Raw genomic sequence first — 20,978 nt, 5'->3', positions numbered from 1 at the left:
ACTTGTCACTTAGTTCAATTAAGCAGATCTAGGTTAAACTAGTATCAATCATATCAAAATAGGGGAAAAGTAAAGAATACAATGATATGATGACTCAAGAAAACCGATGAAATAGTCTAGTTTCAAGATAAAAAACCTAGGGAGGATTTAACATAAACAATCCACAAGGCAATAATTTACTAAGATTGGTTCTTTAGTTATTTGATATTTATTTATTTTTTTTTTATTTTTTTTTTAAAAAATTGTAGACTCTCCTATTTATACCTACCAATATCTAGAGTCTTAGGGGCTGTTGGGTACTAAATTTTAAACAACAATTTTCCATGTTTATACACTGAAACACGTATTTTCACAACACTTTTTAACCCACACGTATTTCCACAGTACTTAAACAACGATACTAGAAATCTCTAACCAAACGGCCCTTCGTCCCTACCAAAACTAATATAGCTTAAATATAGGTCCAACAACCCACATGACAAGGTTTAAGCCCATTTTAGACATGTTTTCTAAGTTCCTGTGACAAAAGGTTTGAGACTAGAATGAAGAGATAAGGTGAGACTCACTTGCCTCAAGTCTCTTTTGGGATTTGGGTTTAAAGGATTTAGTGGTTCATTGGTTGCCCCATTAATCCACACTATATAAGTGACTATAGTGAAACACTATGTTAGCAAGTGTATTTTGATGGCTAAACCTTACTAATTTGAGCACAACAGTGATGAAACTTATGATAAGCAAGCTTGCTCAAAACCTGACTCAAATATGGCCCATATTTTAGCTCAAACTTTTGTTTTGTTTTGTTTTGTTGAGAGAGAGATTTCAGCTTCTAGTCACAAAAAGAATTAACCATTTTTGTTTTTATTTTTAAAATATTTCGGATATAATTTATTACTCTTACATTGGGGCCTTCTTTCCTTTGTTTTTTTTTTTTTTCTTTGAATCTTTTTCTCCTTTTTATTTTTTTTTTGGGCAATAATTTTGGGTTTAATTTATTCATTTTACAAATTTCACTTGTTTAATTTTTTAAAACTAAAGAACTAACTAAATTGGTTAAAATTTGGGAAACTTCCTCCATTTGAGGGCCTTAAGCGGTCGCCTAACTAGACTAAAGCAAGAGCCGCCCTTGATATGGGCTAAGTTGTTGAAAAGCCAAAGGTGAGGTGGATTTTCATTTCATAAACCTCTTTTAGGATGAAGTGATTGCCCCCATTAATTAATTAACATTTCATTAGTGACTGTAGTGAGACACTATGCTAGTTGGTGTATCCCGTGATGGCTAAAACCCTACTAATTTGATCATAATAGTGATTTAATTCCATCTTGTAAAGTTGCTATTTACAACTATTTTGTGTTGGCTCTAATTCTGTGTCAAATTTGATTGTAATTCTATTCAATCATTTTTTCCTATATTTATGTGGGATTTTTATTGTAAGGATTGTGTGTGTGAGAGAGTGTGCAGACTCAAGCTTATATTGAACATCAAGTGGATTTCGCAAGAAGCTCACGAGAAGCTAACCCGCGAAGTAACCTCGTGTTGAGAACATGACTGGAATGCCAAGAGTCATGACAGCCTGGAGTTTTCACGAGTGTCTCGCGGATAAGGCCTTCCCGCGAAATACTCATGAAACATTCTGTTTTGCTATTTTGTCATTTGTGCTCCACCAAGTCTTTACTCACACTATATATACCCTCATTACCCACATATTGTAAAGAGTGCTTTTCAGAGAAAAAACCTTAGCATACATACTTGGGAGTTAGAGATTGTTACACCCACAATCATCTACACATTTTCTTGTGGTTTTCCTTTACTCCTACCTCTCCATCTCTATATCCTTGAGAGGTTAATAGCCCAAACACTTACCACACCCAATCCGAGTGTCAAGTGAGGTTTTGGTGCTACTGGGAAACATTGAAAGAAGTCAATCATTGGCGGATGCAATTGGGTTGAATTGCGGGATCTGGGAAAGCTAGAGAAGACAAGGTTCCAAGAAGCTAGTTGGTAGCGGGAGCTTGGAGGGTTTTTTGTTATTTGTGTACTCCCAACTTATTCTCTAGTGGATTGATTTATCGCTTGAAGGGCAGCAGAGAGGTTTTTCGCCAAGTTCTTCAGTTTCCTCTTCGATAACATGTCTCGGTGTTATCTTATGTTTGCATCCTTTTTCCCTACTCTTTAAGCTTTTTTTTTTTATTATTATTGATATTAAATGAATATGGCTTAGAGTAGTTTATCGGTGGTTCGCACGCATTTACTCTTATTCCGCACTTAGTTTAAGTTAGGGTAAAAGCAACCGATCCGTAACTTTTAATTGGGGGTCTAAACAAGCTCTTGTGTTTATACATAAATTCGAGCTTTCATGCCTCATTTTGTCACATGCTTTTGACATGTCAATCTCTAGGGTTGCAAACCCTTGTTTTCTTTCTTTTCCTTTGAATGTAGCTTTAAATTGATCATTTCAACCATTCGTTATCAGCGATGTCTCTATCGAGGAAAAGTCATTTTAGAAAGCTGTGATTAATTAGAGTTTTCAACCAATGTTTTAGTATCTTGTCTAGCACCAGTGGCGGAGCCAAAAATCTCTCCAGGGTGGCTAAGATGACTATAACAAAAATCTTATGTACAAAGAAAAAAAAATACTTGATTTATAAGTTAACTTTAACTGACTAAAGTTGTGACATTAGTTCCTTCATGTTACCAAATTTTCTATAAAAAACACTTTTTTATGTACACATTTAAATAATCACTAAAAAAAACAAACTCATTTCTATCTTGTTACAAAATTTCATTTTGACAAGTTTCATGGTTGAAAATACATATTCTATAGAAATGGTTGCAACTACAAGAGTAATAATAAACTTTTTAGCCCTCCTAGAGAGTTCTATATCTAAAGATTTAACAATTGAGACAAAGGATTGAACACTAGTTTCTAAATATTGAACATTTTTCCTGCTTTGCGTCAATTATAGACAAGTAACTTACAGTTTGTGATCAGTAAAGTATAAACTACGTTTAAGGGTCCGTTTGGAAACAACTTATTTAGCCAAAATTGAAAACTTTTTGTTGAAAGTACTGTAGATAATGCTAAAAGTTAACTAAAATAGTACAGAAAGATCTATGAAAAATACCAAAAAGTGCATTGGGACACATAAGGAGTAGAAAAATAAGTTAAATAATAAAAGAAACTATCTAATATGAGCTTATCTCAAACGCAACCTAGGTATAGTAATAGAAAACTTTATCATAGTACCTTCAACTATTAAGCAAGTTATTAAAAATTATAAAATATGTTATATTTTAACAATCAACACTTTTATATTTTTATAATCAAAATATCATATCAACTGTAGCGAATTCAATCCACTCATTCAATGGTAAATAGAAAGTAAAAGTCACTCATTCATTCATATCTGCCATACATTATATATTATATAAAAGCTACACAAATACAATCAACATTATTGTAGTGAACGGAGAGAGAAAGGGAGAAGTACTTAGGATAAATTTAAAAACTGCAAGGTTTAGGCAGGGTTCGATCAGTTACCCAATCCGTGTTCAGTTTCAAGTCTTTTTTTTTTTTTTCTTTTTCTTTTTTTTTGTTGGGATAATATATTGCTGAACGGGATAAAGGTATGATGAGGACATGGGTGGTGCATATGGGACCTCTTGATGCAGGACAACAAAAGCGACTTGACTATTCTATTTCTGTCACTATAATGGAGAGAGATGCCAAGAAAATCCTATTTATTTCCAACCTAATCCGAGTGAATTTATATTCTTTAATATTTTCTTGAATCGTGACGAATTACGAATTAGGATAGAGGTAAATGCATGTACACGCTGTTATTAGAACCTTTAAACTAGAGTTATCCATAACACCCCCACTAAATGAAAGTGAGTGTAGGCCTTATGTCTTAAAACCCTTGTCGGACTATAATTATGTCTCAAGATCTTTATCTTCTTGCAACAAATAACTCAAAGGTCATTTCTCCACCAAAAAAAAAAAAGAAAAGAAAACAGAAAACAACAACAAGGGTTAGATGCATAAATTGCAATTCCTTTGAAGAAGAAATATATATTTTAATACTTAGGATAAATTTTTATTAGTTCTCATCTAAATCTATCTTGTCTATCAAATTATTGATCATAAATCTTTCAATATATAGCAGCTTTTATTGTTTTCATTTCAATAAAGTACGCAAATTAATCATCAACACTCCCATAAATTGTATTTCTTTTTTCCCTGCCCTTGAAAACTCAAACCTAGAGAGTTCTTTTGATAGGTGATTCAAGCTTAGCCAGAGTGTGCAAGCACATTGAATGCTAAATCTACTATATGTCATTTATGTCAGTCCTCTACTCTTGGTTTTGTATTAGCCCAGGAAATAGCCCAATTAGCATTCACGTATGTGACGACCACAATATGTGCACTTACAAGTTACACGTTTTTCCTTTATAATTGAGTTTTTGGCCGAAAGGGCAGAGAAAAGAGGAGATTTCAACATGTATGTACTTATTCTCGAACTAAAGGACTTGTACTCAGACTTTTTGTCCTAAATTCAACACTATACATTCCTTAAACCAACGAAGCCATGTGTAGCTATAAGTTCTAGTTTCATCACATGGCAAAAAAAAAAAATGTAATTAAAGTTGGATAACAACTTGCTTCCTTACACTATCGAGGATACAGTTCAGTGATCGGTTCTCCATCAACTGACCATGGCACCGACTGGCTTGAAAAACCCTCATGTTGCAGCTCCTTTTTTGGCATATTCCTGTTTGCTTTATTCCGAAGCAAAAATGCTGGCTGCTGAGGTAACTGCAGGCTAACAGAATAACTGTCAAGCATGAGAACTACTGTTGCCATTGTAGGTCGGTTGGCTGGGTTTTCTTGAACACACAATAACCCGATATGGATGCATCTAATGACTTCATTTCTTGAATGGGAACCTCTTATAGTTGGATCCAGCAATTCAATGGGTGTCCCATTTTTCCATTGTTTCCAAGTCTGCAAAGATAATATTCAGAATCATTACAATTTTCTATTTACTGGACCCTGGCCAGCCAGAACTACCCCAATTATTTTTTCTCTTTGAGCACTTGGAACTGATAATATTGGCATTCCTAAGGTTTAACACAAAATTGAGATAATTTGATCCACTCACATAGCTTAAGAGGTCCTCATCATGTTCTGACTGATAGAAACAATTGTTCTTCTTGCCACTTATAATCTCTAGAATTAGGACGCCAAAACTAAACACATCGGACTTTACTGAGAATCGTCCTTGCATTGCATACTCTGGAGACATGTAACCACTACCAACAAGTACCATTAATACGACAATATCAACAAGATTGATTTTGGAAACCAATTCTAGTAGCATAATTGTAAAGTCTTTTGTTTTTCAAGCTATCAATCACCTTAAAAGGTATACATCTTTCCTTTCTCGATAATTCTAACATACTACAAAAGACAATAAGCAATTTTGTTGATTTAGATTAAGTAAGGTCAAATAAAGCAATTAAAAACTTACTATGTTCCAACGATTCTATTTGTATTTCCTTGAGCTTGATCCGCAACAAATATTCTTGCCATGCCAAAATCTGAAATCTTTGGGTTCATATTGGCATCTAACAAAACATTGCTAGCTTTAAGATCACGATGTATAATTCTAAGCCGAGAATCTTCATGAAGATAGAGAATCCCTCGAGCAATCCCTCCTATAATCTTGTAACGACTTGACCAATCCAGTTGCCCTTGCCTCTCTGAGTCTATTAATTTTTTTAAAATTAAATATTCAACTCAGAAATGAATGAGACTCAAAAGGATGATAAAATTAATTGATACAATTCAAAAGATCAACTTTATATATACTCATTATTTTGTAAATTTTCAGCTTGTTAATTACCAGTATTCAGCTTGTGGAAAGTTCATGACAAGTAGATCTTTGAAACATTTGTGCCTTAAGATTTCAAGTGATTTTAAAGTGATGTATCATGTATGTCATTGTATAAACTTTTAGGCTACCATGCATTTCCTTGGACACAAAATTGAAAATAAATCAAGAGCAAGTTCAGATTGGCCAAACCGAATAAAAAGTAATCAAGGCTTCTGTTAGGCACGTATTCATAAATAAGTATCTTTTCTTCTCCTTCAAAGCAAAATCCCAAGAGTCTCACTAGATTCCTGTGTTGAAGCTTGGCAACCAGCACAATCTCATTCTTAAATTCTATTGCACCTTGCACAGAGCTTTTGGATAGTCTCTTCACTGCTATTTCTTGTCCATTAGGAAAAGTACCCTGGAAATATATAGGGTTAGGAATAATTTACACTTAGTATAACTTTAAGTACTATAATGCCATCTAATTAAAAACTATTTATTGAAATATATATATATATATAACTATATTCCTACCTTGTAAACCGTACCAAAACCACCTTTACCAATCTTATTATCATCCGAGAACTTGTTCGTGGCAGTTTCAATTGTAACCAAGTCAAATTGCAAGGACTCTATGGCTGTTATTTCAATTCCAGCTACACAACCAAACATTAAATATATTGAATTCTCGAAATGACAAAATTTTTACCGACAAATGTTCAAGGATAATGACATATATATGATGATCAGACAACTATTTTTTACCATCTGGTTCCAGAAATTTATTGTATTTCTTGCTTGTTCTACGCAGGAAGCAAACTCCAATGGCAAAAAGCACCATAGCAACAGAAAGTGGGACAGCAATAGCGATAATTGTTGTAGATGACTTACTTTTTCCTGTAAAAAAAATTAACCACATCATTGACTTGGCAAAAACTTTGATGGTCCATAATGGAAATTAAAGGTCCATGTAGCTAAGAGAGTAGTACAAGGCCTATTTTCTGTAAGGTTATGTTACATAAGTGGTCACCAATTGGCCAATCAGATCAATAAAGAAAGTGAGCCACGGGAAGCCATATGTATATGGGTATGTACTGAAAACTTAATTGGTAAAAAGTTTATGAGATATCGAAAACTAAAACCCATTTCCGATGTATTCACCATACTATACACTAAAGATTATATGACACGAGACAGGGCAGGAAGATGAGTCTCTTGATCATCTATTCTTTTCCTACACTACAAATCTTGAAAAATTAGGCCATATACGGTGGAGATACAACAACTAATTAAGTAATCAATATGAATCTTTAGGTATACATTATATTTTTTTATAGTCACATTTTAAAATAAATAACAACTATCAAAATCATTAAAAAAACATATCTTAACAACTATTCCCAACGAGTGTAACAAAGACACATGTCAAACACGAATACATCAGAGAAATTTTCAGTGTTTGTGCTTCTTAGATATTAGGGCCGGTTTGAAATTCACTTATTTTGTTGAAACTGTAAACTTTTTGTTGAAAGTACGGTAGATAAAAATAAAACTTAACTGAAATAGTATAGTGAGACCTATGAATAGTATTAAAAATTATAGTGAAACTCATAAATTGTAATAAAAATAAACTGAATAATAAAATAAATTAGCAAAATTAATCATACCAAATGAATACTAGAGGTATCAATATTTAACCCCCTGTTAGTACAGAGAACTCAAAGCAATTGCCATTGCTTTTGTGATGTCTTCCACTTTATTACTACGAGCCTACGACAAAGTTGGTATACTAGTTTTTCTATTAGCTTATTTAATAAAAAGGTGAGATAGAAAGAAAGAAGTTAGTTTACTTTCCAAAAATTTAATTTAATTTATTATTATTATTATTATTATTATTATTATTATTATTATTTTATAATTCGATATTTAGAGAGAGACAGAGAGAGAGAGATTTGAACTGAAGGTCTCTTTTTAAAAAATTACGAAAGTGATCATTTGATCTAAGATGGGAGACAAAAAGGGGATTTAAGGAAAAGGCAATATCCTTTCTCCAAAAAAAAAAAGCAAAAGGCAATATTTACTGACCATAAATACCTTCAACAAAAAGGACAAGAAATATTCATACATAATAACAATTTTGAGTTCTCTGTACTAACACTAGCATACCAAATATTGACTATACATCTATAACTCTCAAGAATTGGACAAGTTAACGGTATTTATGATGGACTATATCACTCAGTAATTTTAAACAAAGATGAGTCTTTAAGTAAAATAGTTAACAATTGGCGTGGTCCACAGTATAATTTCTCCTCGAATTGAAGCCAGAAACGTTAAAAATCTTATAGAAAATTAATGATGCTATTGATGTAAAAAATAAATAAATAAATAAATATAGCGTACCTCGAGGCAGAGGAGGAAGTGGAGTAGATGATGCCGTGTAATTAAAAAATGGATAGACTTCATATCTAATATTAGAGCTCGGAAGCACAACTGTTCCACCTTGTTTTCCAGAGCAGCACATGGGAAGAGAACCGATGGCACTTTCCAAAACTGTCAAGCATAAACTGACAGAAAGCTCCGGTGTGCACTGCACCAAACAGTAGAGTGTCACCGAGCTCGTAAACTTTACAGCCGCCGTTGCAAATTTCTTGTCCGATTGGGAATTGGCAGCTTGTTGCTTCAATGAATTCATGGTGCTTGCTAATAACCCGTTGAACCGTTCTGGCTCGATGACATTCTGGGCTGTAGTGTTAAAGTTCTCAAAGGGAACTAAGTTGTTCAGGTCTGATTCGTTGGTGTAACGCAACGTGCACACATCGTACCAGATTAGGATGATTTTGTCGAAAGGACAGCGGTTTCGTATGTCCTTTGTTGCAGTAGAGATGCAGTCTTTACAAGCAGCTGGGGTGACATCACCACGGCAGAAAAGAAGACCCAAGGCCACGTCTGGAGGGTTTTGACCCACACTGGTTTTGTAGAACCCATCTAGGCGTGTGGAGTTGGAAGATAGATCAGAGAGGAGGAGGTTGAGATTGGCTTGGTAGGTACTATTGGGAGTGAAAAAGCTTGAATTGGAGCAATAATGAGTGGCGTAAGTTGGTGCTCCTTCACTTCTGCTGAACAGGTTAAGCAAGCTTAATAAGATCAACAGGGATATAGGAATTTTGAAGTCGGCCATTTTTGCCTGCAATTTGCTAGTATCTGTAGATCCACTTTACCAATATTTTCATCTACTTATTGTAGTCTTGGTTTATGCATTAGGTAAGATATCATAAAATGAGATGGAGAAAAGATGAGGTGGCAATTACCAAACGAAACGAAAAAAGATGAGGTTGGAGGGTCCCCCTTAACGCACGACGGTTTTGACTAGTCAGCACGTGATGACGAAAAAACAATCCAGAAATTTTTTTTTTTTTTTTTTCTTCGTCCAAATCTTATCACATGAAATTCTGACTTTGTTCGCGGTCATAAAATGAAGTTACTGATGGTTAGGTTTAAAAAATTAGTTTTCTACTCGATTGAAAAATTAGTCCATATGTTGGGAATAGTATTCATTTCTTTCCAACAACCACATTATTTTGTTATGTGTAATGACTCGAAAGGCCACGTGTATTGTAGGCCTAACTAGAATTAACCTAATCTCTATACATATATCTTGCTTAAGGTTCTTTATAACTCACCGTTCATTACTGTTAGAGATATATTAGATATATTAGCCTAATATAATAGGTCTAACCCCAGTCCTACTTGTACTAATAGTCTAGGATTTAGTCGTCTATATATTCTTATGTTAAGGTTCATTGTGACACAGGTTTTGTACTACATTATTATACAATAATGTCAATAAAGATGTAACCCTTAAAGGATTCTTCTGTGGATGTAGGTCGACAAGGCTAAACCACGTAACTCTCGTGTTCTCGATATTCCTATTCTATACTTCCTCTTCTACATCTATTTTAACATATATAACATGGTATAACACATCGTGTTGTTAATAATATATTTAACATGATATCAGAGCCAAACTTCGTTCTTGGCATCAAACAAACATCTCTACACAGCAAAGAAGATTATCACGTGCACACCACCATCTAAAGTCACACATGTTTGTCTACTGGATCTAGACTTTACGGCATCTCATAGCCACCATGGCTCTATGTTGTGTCAAAATCCAACAACCAAGCAAGCCGTGACTTAACTTCTCAGATTTGTGCACATCAAGCCTTCGCATAACAAAACTAACCACAGAGACATGCCCCACGACCTCCCTCAAGAAAAACCCAGAAGTCTGGTCTTTACTGAATGTTGCACGTGCCATCACACGCTAAGGCCGTTTCGACCAACTTCTCCATGCACTGCTGCAGATTTCTCAAGTTCAAATCCTACTATGGTTACACATCTATAAAATTTGAAGGTCATCGGGTGTTACACATGCCGCCTGGGTTTTGGCTTTTCCTTCACATGCCTGCCACGTGCCAAAATTTGTGATGCTGTCATCCATGACGTCATCTGATTATGTCAGCAAATGCCACGTTAACCCTAATCCTAGTCAGCGCCACGTCATATGATGATGTCAACGTCTCTACAGTTGATCTGTGACCCGACCCGGAACCGACCCGGTTGTATAGCCCGTTGACTTTTGTTGACCATTGACTTTAACTAGATTATTAACTTTGACTTTGGGTTGAGCTTTGACCAAAAGTCAAAATTTCCGAAAGGACCTATCTTGCTCAGTTTTTCGCGTAGATTCCAATTTTGGACTCTATTTCTTCATTTGAAACTCTAAAATTGGTCAATTCACATATTCTTCATTTTGGTTTCCTCAAAGGCATTCTTCATGGCATCTCCAAGTGATCTTCTCATACTTATCCAACCGCAAGCCTTCATCGAGCTTCGGCCTTGAGTTTAAGGGAGGGTATTAGAAATATATTAGACATATTAGCCCAATGTAATAGACCCAAACCCAGTCCTACTTGTACTAGTAGTTTAGGGTTTAGTAGTCTATATATACTCATGTTAGGATTCATTGTAACATAGATTTTGTACTACACTATTATACAATAAAGATGTAATTCCTTCGTGGATGTAGGCCGATAAGGTTGAACCACGTAACCCTCTTTTTCTCGATCTTCCTATTCTATACTTCCCTTTCCGCATCCACTCTAGCATATACAATATGATATAACACATCGCGTTGTTAATAATATATTTAACAATTACAACAAAGATCTACCCGTTAAATGCTTCCTCTATGGACATAAACACACTAGATTGAACTACGTAATCCTTTGTATTTTCTCTTTTTCACTTCTACTTTCCTATATCAATTTTCTATTATCTATAATTTCTTATAATATAAGGTGGTATCAAAGCCACTTTTCTATGGCCTTCAATTGCTTGTTAGTTTAATGTTTTAAAGACCATTGTTTTCGACAAGAGCCCTTTGTCTCAATCGAACAAACATAAAAAAAAATAGAAAATAAAAAATAAAAAATAAAAATCCAAAAACCCTAGTTGCTACAACCATCAACAAAAACCCAAATCAATTTAAGACAACCTAGTCGAGCTTCCCAATCAATATATATATATATATATATATATATTGCTTTTATGGTCTTGATTTTCACTCAAACTTTTAGAGCCACCACTACAATCATTGTTAGAAATACTGAATGATTGTATTGCATTTCTTTAAAATAGAATATGCATGAGTGGCTTTATATAGGAGGCAGAGTGTGCAGTAAAAGTAAGTGTGATATACAAGTAAGCAAGGTTGGCCTAAAGCCCACATACCCTAATACACATTAACAGCCCCCCTTAAACTCAAGATGGATGTGAAACCAACTTGAGATTGTCAACCAAAGTACGAAGGTGTCCTTTAAGATGTGACTTGGTGAAGATATTTGCAAGTTAATCTTTAGAGGATACTGAGATCAGCTTGAGAGCACCATAAACAAAATGATAACGAATAAAATGACAATCGATCTTGATGTGTTTAGTTCATTTATGGAAGACATCATTGTGAGTAATATGAATGACACTCTAGTTGTCACAATAAAGAGGAGTAGCAGAGGATGTGGACACACCTAAGTCTTTGAGAAGCCATCATAGCCAGAGGAGCTCAGATATGGTATCAGCAAGGGCATGATATTCTGCTTCAATACTGGAGCGGGCCACTTGAGTTTGTTTCTTGCTTTGCCAAAAAATCAAAAAAGAACCAAGAAAAAAGCAATAACCAATGGTGGACCTGAGATCAGTAGGATGTCTTGCCCAATCAACATTAGAAAATGCACGAAAAATAAGAGGAGACTAAGCAGAGTAGAAAAGACCATAGAAGAGAGTGCCCTTTAGGTATCAAAGAATGCGCAGAACAGCAGCATAGTGAGTCGATCCTGAAGCAAACAGATACTGGCTCACATGGTGAACATCATAGGAAATGTCTAGACGAGTGACAGTGAGATAAACTAGGCTGCCAACCAAGTGTCTGTAAAGAGAGGAATTAGACAATGTTTTCCCCCCTGAGGGAGTCAAATGCGCATTAAGCTCAATTGGAGTGTTAACAGTCTTGCTATCAGTGAGTCTAGCTCAAGATAAGAGTTCAAAGGCATACTTAGCTTGAGTAATATAAAGTCCATCTGTAAAATGAGTGATTTCAAGACCTAAGAAGTAGCTGAGATGTCCAAGATCTTTCATCTCAAACTGCTGACTGAGAAAATCCTTGAGTTCTTGAATGCCACTAAGGTCATCACTAGTTATGATCATATCATCCACATACTAAAGAAGTAAAATAGTGCCTTTGTCAGTGCGATGAAGAAATAAGGCAGAATCATAATGACTAGCCATGTAACATAAGCGAGAGATGGTAGAACTGAATTTGGCAAACGAAGCTCGTGGAGCTTATTTAAGGCCATAAAATGCACGTCGAATGTGACAAACCTTGTTTGATTCAACAGAGAAACTAGGAGGAGGTTGCATATAAACTTCTTCACTTAAATCCCCATTAAGGAATGCATTTTTGACATCCATCTAAAAAATGTCCTATTTACTGGCAGTAGCAATAGCTTAAAGGGTATGAATAGATGAGATACAAGCAACCGAAGCAAATGTCTCTTCATAATCAATCCCATATATAGGAGGCAGAGTGTGCAGTACAAATAAGTGTACTATACAAGTAAACAAGGTGGGCCTAAAGCCCACATACTCTAATACACATTAACAACCATCATAGATCGAAGGTGAAAGGACTCTTGTCACACACCACACTTGGACATTCCTTGGCCTTTAAAAACCAAAGCAACAACAAAAAAAATCAACCTAAAACAAGGACCCAAGTGCTCTCACAATTGTCCTAAGTCTCCTACCTTGCGTTGATAATTCAACAACGCCATTAGGGTCACTCACACAGCACAGGTGCTTGCTAAAGTTTCTTACGCACATATGTGCCACATTATTAGACACTTGAACACTATGTTAGTGCCACGTCACTCATCATGGTAGCACTACCATGTCATTGCCACACCATCGCCATGTTAGTGACACATAATTACCACATTAGCAGAATCTAGGTCCTACCCAACCATACCATGATTGAAAAAGCTGGCCTAACTTGGTTAAAACTTAAAACATTGAACCCGATCTTTGGTCAAATCACTGATTCAGACTGGACCAAACTGCTAGACTGAATTTGAAACATTGACTTTTGATCAAGTTGACCAAATGTCTTTAACAAAGTTGACCTTTTCAAATTAGGCATATCTTATTTTATATGCTTATGTTTTTTTCATGTACATAGATTCTAATTTTGGGGTCTATTTACCCATATGAGGCACCAAAGTCACTCAAACTGGCACATTTATCAATCGTTTTTTAGTTAACATGCACAAAATTCACCAACTCTCTCATCTATTCATAATCAATAATATTCAGTTTCTATTTAGACAGACAGAGAGAGTCCTGAATTTTACAAGTTGCGTGACATACTAGGTTGATATAAGAAAGCCGTTCGGCTATAGCTTCAATTGACAATGTAGGGTCCATTTGGATACAACTTATTTTTGCTAAAACAGAAAACTGAAAACACTGTAGCAAAATAATTTTTTAATGTGTGAAAAATTACTGTTCACTCTAATTTTTTACTGTTCATAAGCCTAAAATCACTTTTCATGGACAATGAACAGTGACACAGGCGCTGATCTTTAAAAAAAAAAAAAAAAAAAAAAAGGAAAAAACGTGGGTTTGCTAAAAACGTAGATGCAAGACGTGGATCCAAACCGTCTCGTAGGCTAGAAAGAGTAGCACTTTTTGGTAAAGTATTGAAGTTTAATTTTTTCCTGTAATCTGTGATTCCTGTACATGCTTTGATTATGTTGTATATGCTAGATTCACTCAAAGTAATTAGTTATTGACTTATTTCCTTCGAGTAATGTTACAGTTACAAACTATTTTACAATATTTTTACAAGCTATTAATGTGACAAATTCTTATTAGTTCTAATATGGGTCCACCACTAATATTACATTTATGTTTATTAATGATTATTTGAAAATTACTAAAACCACATCAGCAATTTGTAAAAATGTGGTAAAATAGTTTGTGTCTGTAGCTTTACTCATTTCCTTTGTTAGTGGGTTTTGTTATTAATTTTGAGTAATCCCTTGCATTAGCAAGGGTACAATTAACAGAGTGTGCAAATTACTTATTCTTGATGGTCCTATCTATATATATTTAAAAGCTGAAGCGTAGCATTTATTGTTATTAAGCTCCAGTTGATCCACATCATTGCCCATGTCACCTTTTTTTCCCCCCCCCCTTCATTTTTAAACAATATTAATATATAAATAAATAGTGCAACTTTACACATTCTATAACTCATTAAATCCAACTCACCATGAACAACCTTACACATTCTTTAATTCATTAAATCCAACTCACCATTAATTTTGCCTTCTTCCAATTCTCAATTCTTCATTTTCCCCTTCAAAACCGTTTTGCTCTTTTGAAGTTCAAACCCTTCAATTGCCACTCCTATAATTAAGTATGTTATTTTTAACACTATAAAATTTCCAGTTGCTTTCTTTACCTCCACCTCCGTAAAAGTTGCTAAAGTGGCATTAGATTTGAAAAGTCCCTTTGAGGAGTGTTCTTTCCCTTCTTTATTTTTTCTTTTCCCCCAACTTCATTTTTTCCATTGGATTTCTAAAGTTTGTGGATGATATGTTTTTTTGTGGGTTGCCAACAATGTGATCACTTTAGGGCTATGAGTGGCTAGGATTGGTTTGTCGGTTATTAGAAGGGTTTTCAACAATTAGAAATCTCTACAACAACTTCTTACTTTATATTCATGTTGTACAATTTTTATTTTATATTTTTATTTTTTACCCGATCAAATTGTTTATCTTTGACATTTTAGTTTTCTTACATTTGAAATTTGTTTAACTCTATTATAAAAACAAAAAAACAAAAACAAAAAAAACCCAAAGTTTAATGTATTTACTTCTATTAGTTTTGAAACAATAATATAGTATACTCTGTAATTACACTCAAATTATTGCTTTCATATTTTTTAACTCAGTGGTTCTTTTTTGTTGTGAGACATTTCTCAATTTCTGTTTGGTTTCGACAAATATTATATTTAGCACACTTTTTCTTATTATGTGTAACACATAATAATTTGATTTTGCAATTCAATAGATAAAAAAATTTACCTCAAAAGTTTGGTCACAAGGAAATAGAAAATCTCAAAACATGATTGGGGGTTTAATTTTTATATGAATTTGATAATACTAAATGTGGAATTTGGTTCTTGCAAGGTTTAGGATCACTGACCTAGATACATGAGAGTTTGACAATGAAAGTTTCTTAAGTGATCAGAGACATTTCTAAGGAACTTTAAGGGAAGAAATTTTTTTTTTTTTTCAATACTTCCATTATTATATATAGTATAGATATGTGTAGACATTGTTTTTGATTTTTGATTCTTCATTGATTTCATGATTTAGTAATTTAAAAAAAAAAAAAAAACCCAAAATAATAGAACGAAAATGGATAATACTTTTAAAAATAGTTCAATTTTCAATAATTTTTAGAGAATAATATATATTCTTGCACACCGCTTGGATCTGTGACTAGTTTTAATAAAGTGGAAAACAGAGGTAGTCTATTGAACTATTTACATAGTTTTTGAAGTAATTTTTTTTATTGAAATACAATAAATTTTGTTAATTTGCTTGAGGGTCTAAGGGGGAAAAGGTTCAAACTGCGGGGTTAGCAATATGTTTAATTTATATTTTTTTTAAAAAAGAACTTCTACTTTAATTTATTACTATAGATAGATGAGAACCCAAAAAAAGAATCTTAAATCATGGAGGCCCACCGCCAACCCCATTTATTCATGTTCAGAGCTTAAATATAATAATATACGCAAAACATAGAAAGGGCCAGGACTAATCTTCAAACTGCACGACTGGGAACATTTTTAACATATTTGAGTTTCGATTTCGAAAGCAAATGTAACATGCAATTGTAATTTATAGTTTTCTCACTTTGTAAAACAGAGACTAATAAAGCAGGAACTATAATTATCGAGGATGTAGTTCAGTAATGGATGCTTCATTAACAGACAATGGTATTGACTGTCTTGTAGATTGATCAGACTCCAGGCCCTTTCTTGGCATGTATGTGTCTGTTTTAAGAAAAAATGCTGGCTGTTGAGGTGATGGCAACGTAACAGAGCCGCTATTAAGTGTGAGAACTATTGTCTCCACGGTGGGTCTTTCGGCTGGATCTTCCTGAACACATAATAAACCCATGTGGATGCATCTCATGACTTCATCTCTCGAAAAGGAATCTCCCAAAATTGGATCCAACAATTCCAAGGGCCTACCATCCCTCCAATGTATCCAAGCCTGCATCAATTTAACAACTAGCGTTCAGAATGTCACACAGTTCTCTTCTATGCACTTGGAGTAGAAGATATAGACATTAAACCAGGAAAAAAAAAATACAATGTCTATTTCACACTTACATAGCTTAAGAGGTCCTCAGCACCTTCTGATTCATAGAAATCACTGTTCTTCTTGCCACTGATAATCTCTAGAACCAAGACACCAAAGCTATACACATCTGACTTCATAGAGAATTCTCCATGCATTGCGTACTCTGGAGACATATAGCCACTACAAGCCATCACCAAGAACATAACAATGTTAATAAGGAGACTCTAACCAAATTCTCATAATTCTAATTATTTAAGTTGAGTTCATAGGCCAAAGCCGACTCTTGACTGGTTTTAAAAATGATGTCGTATAACTAGCATTTCTAATCACTTTGCTAAAAGCATACATTTGCTACCTATGTGTTTGATTTCAGTGATATATAAGATGGGATGAGCTTGAATTCATTCCTCAATTTTGGTAAGTAAATCAGAAAAAATTCAGAACTTACTATGTTCCCACAATTCTACTTGTGTTTCCTTGAGTTTGATCAACTCCAAATATCCTTGCCATGCCAAAATCTGAAATTTTTGGGTTCATATCTGCATCTAATAATATATTGCTAGCTTTGAGATCACGATGTATAATTCTGAGTCGAGAATCTTGGTGAAGATATTGAATTCCTCGAGCAATTCCGTCAATTATCTTGTAACGTCTTGACCAATCAAGTAGTCCTTTTTTCTTAGGGTCTACAAGTTCAACAATTACTTCATGTTAGCAACAACAGATTATAAGAATGAATCTTGATTAGAAATGACTATTTAGTTATCATAATGACATATCACTACTAGAAAAATGTTCAAGTGGAAATACCGTATAGAATATAGTCAAGACTCTTGTTGGGCACAAATTCATAAACGAGTATCTTTTCTTCTCCTTCCAAGCAAAATCCCAATAGCCTTGCTAAATTTCTGTGTTGAAGTTGGGCTACCACTACAACCTCATTCTTAAATTGTTCTGCACCCTGCCCAGAGCTTTTTGATAGCCTCTTCACAGCTATCTCTTGTCTATTAGGAAGTGTTCCCTAAAAATATACATTAACCAATATTTAAAACAATTTTACTTTGTATAATTTATATATTCCAACATCAAGAGCTTTCGATCTTAAAATTATTCATATTTCTGTGTTTAATTTGTTATTATACCTAACTAGTGTTGTCCGGAAATAAAATATAATAAATTGGCTATTCTAATTTTATACCTTGTAAACCTGACCAAATCCACCTTCACCAAGCTTGTTATCCTCTGAGAATTTGTTTGTGGCACTTTCGATTGTAACAAAATCAAATTGCAAGGACTCTACAGTTGTAATATCATTTGCAGCTACAAATCAAACAATTAAAGTAAGATATTACACTACAAAGAACATTGTGTTCAGACATGAGGACATACAAGGCTCTTGTATATATCCAAATTACTTATTTTTTACCATCTGCTTCTTCTGCAACATTGTTGTTCTTCTTTCCTCTCCTTGTCAGGAAACAGCAGCCCACAATGAATAGAACCACGGCAATAAAAATTGGAGCAACTATGGCGACTACCGTTGCTGTTGACATTTTGCTTTTTCCTGCACAAATACCATCATATGATTACCTTGTTATTGCCAAAATCCATTGCGCATTACCAAATGGACTAGTGACATGCTAAGAGACTAAATTTACTATTTCCTATCAACTTAAATTTTTGAGGCATATGGTAGTTTATCATAGTATTAGAGGTACTGTCATGAGTTCGAACCGTAAAATAATATCACCATTTTCCATCTGCTTAAACATTTGAGATAAGTCATAGTTTATTGCAAGTATATTTATTTCTTCTTCTTTTTTCCGCAAGTACTAGGAGCACACACACTGTACCTTCTGAAAGGTAAAATCAAGTTATGCACTACGGAACAGAGGAGATGTTTTTTGGTCCAAATACCAATAACCACAAACAATCACACAAACACATAAATGTAATGTAGTTTGAAGGAAAAAAATAAAAACCAGGTCATTGACTTAACACTTCTCAGCATCCAAAAACGTCGATTTTTATATTATTTTGGTAAATAAAAGTTTGTATACATTAGTATAGAACACTTCAATTCTTGAAATCGGGAATAGTTTCCTAGTTGTGTTAGAGTCTTCGTACAATTGATCTACCATATGGAACACGTATATTGTCTGGTCCAGAACCTATGATGACCTTTTAATCTAATGTCGACATATAGAAATTAATGAGTATAAATGACTGTTAATTGCCACTTGCTTATGTTAAAGGTTCTGTTCTTTTTGTTATTAGCCTACCAGTCATCATTGCAACTCAGTTGGTCATATGACTATCACATTTTACCTAATTTTTTTTTTTTTTTTGGTTGAATAGCCTAATTTTTTAATTCACACCAAGATCAAACCAATAGAGAATACATATTATTATAGAATATAGTACTAATTTCATAAAGCTCTTAAACAAGCATGCCGTGAATGTTGACACAAACCACTATACCATCACTTAATATATAGTTAAGAATGAAAAAGAAGTCAGATGGGATATTGGGTGCTCCACTTTACCTTCTTGTCCACTTACAGAAGGTGGAGGTGGTAGAGATTGAAGCCCAGGTGATGGCGATGGCGCCTCTGGTGTATTGTAAAATCTGTACAATTCGTACCTAACATTACAACTAGGAAGCAGTACTCTTGCTCCTTGTTTTCCACCACAGCATATTGGAAGACGGATTATAGCTGTTTGAAGGCACAGGTTGCAATCAGTGCTGGACAGGTCCGGTGTGCACTGTACAAGGTTGTACAGCGTTTGAAAAGCAGAGATATTCACTTCTTCGGTCCTAAACTTCTTAACACCGATTGGAACATCAGAGGCCTTACTTGCCAAGCTGGTCATCGAGGTGTTCACAAGCTTATTCAACTGGTCCTGGTTGGTAATATTTTGCGTGTTCAACAAGGCCACTCTAGGCCTTACGATCACAGTAGAGAAAATAGACTCATTTGAGTAACGTATCATGCATTCATCGTACCAAATCACAGCAATCTTTTCTCTGGAGCACCTTGTGGTGAGATCTTTGGTTGCTTCGGCCACGCATCCTCGGCAGACTTCAGAAGTTACATCACCACGGCAGAGGTAGAGGCCGTAGACAGGGTTGGAGGTGTTTCGGTTTGTGGTGGTGTTGTAGAATTCTAAGTTGCGTGTGGCGTTGGAGGAAAGTGAAGAGAGGAGGGAGTTTATACCAGTTTGGTAGAGGCTATTGGCGCTGAAAGTGGAGTTTGCACAGAAGTGGAATAGGTAGTTTGCGCCAGTTGCCGGAGTCGTCAGGTTGAGGAAGCTAAGTATGGAAACGAAAACGATGGAAAGAGAGAAGGGATTGAAGGAAGTGATCATTTTGATGAATCAATCAATCTCTTGCTCTCTACACCTATGCAAGATATTCAATAGTATTTTATTTATGAACATTGTTTTGGTGAGTATGAATTTGATAGACTAGTAGGTTATTAAAATAAATTATCATACTAAACACTTTTTTTATTTATAATAATTATCAAATAATAAACTTAAGGATTTATGTATCGTTCAAATTTTATCTTTGACTGATTTTTGGATTTTGTTCTTTCATTAAGAAAGATGAAAAAAGAGGTTAGAAAATTTTTTAAAATTTTTTTAATTTTTAATTTTTTTTAATAGTAAAATACAAGCCATTTTGGATTGACCTGACCCATCAAAATCCAGATAAGGTTCATAAAAATAGTGATTTATTTGAGGTTCACCAGTTTTATGCCTGAATCTAACTCAAACGAACCAAATTGAATTTTGAATATCAATCTGGCACGTTTGCCAGGCCTAGAAGAGAGCAAGCAATAAAAGCAAGTTTTTTACGGGAGGGCTGTTGGGTTTGTAGACGCAATTAAGTCAGTCAAGCCAGTAACTTCAACCTTTTTTATTTTTCAAATATGTTGCAAACGTTTCTCCCTTCTTAGGGAAACCAAAAATATATATTACAGGTGTTGGTGATTTCCAGTGACGTCAGAATTTATGATTCGAACCTCACCTCATCATCTCTCATTATCCCTTCTCTCACTAAAAAAAAATTAGTAGTAAGCAAATATAAGACTCACCAAT

The 20,978-nt window shown here is 34.5% G+C and overlaps 1 protein-coding gene across 3 annotated transcripts; it reads right to left on the bottom strand.

The window, feature by feature from the left end:
- Window positions 1-4,421: 4,421 nt before the first annotated feature.
- LOC126727218 (cysteine-rich receptor-like protein kinase 10) lies at window positions 4,422-20,340 on the bottom strand. 3 transcript variants are annotated; one of them, XM_050432784.1, is made up of 7 exons: window positions 19,421-20,334; window positions 18,301-18,438; window positions 18,073-18,194; window positions 17,685-17,895; window positions 17,323-17,560; window positions 16,904-17,054; window positions 4,422-5,003 (listed from the first exon to the last, which is right to left on the bottom strand). In XM_050432784.1, the coding sequence occupies exons 1-7, from the start codon at window positions 20,241-20,243 to the stop codon at window positions 4,671-4,673; spliced, it is 2,016 nt and encodes a 671-aa protein (XP_050288741.1). In that variant the 5' UTR covers window positions 20,244-20,334; the 3' UTR covers window positions 4,422-4,670. The 3 variants fall into 3 exon arrangements, with proteins under 3 accessions (XP_050288741.1, XP_050288743.1, XP_050288742.1); XM_050432786.1 differs by lacking the exons at window positions 16,904-17,054; window positions 17,323-17,560; window positions 17,685-17,895; ... (1 more) ...; window positions 18,301-18,438; window positions 19,421-20,334 and adding exons at window positions 5,161-5,311; window positions 5,530-5,767; window positions 6,085-6,295; ... (1 more) ...; window positions 6,643-6,774; window positions 8,281-9,145 and having other exon boundaries at window positions 4,488-5,003; XM_050432785.1 differs by lacking the exon at window positions 4,422-5,003 and adding an exon at window positions 16,324-16,784 and having other exon boundaries at window positions 19,421-20,340.
- Window positions 20,341-20,978: the final 638 nt, after the last annotated feature.

Source organism: Quercus robur, chromosome 5 (assembly GCF_932294415.1).
Source record: "Quercus robur chromosome 5, dhQueRobu3.1, whole genome shotgun sequence".
NCBI lineage: Eukaryota > Viridiplantae > Streptophyta > Magnoliopsida > Fagales > Fagaceae > Quercus > Quercus robur.
The sequence above is the reverse complement of the archived record's forward strand: the minus strand, read 5'-3'. Positions and strand labels throughout refer to the sequence as shown.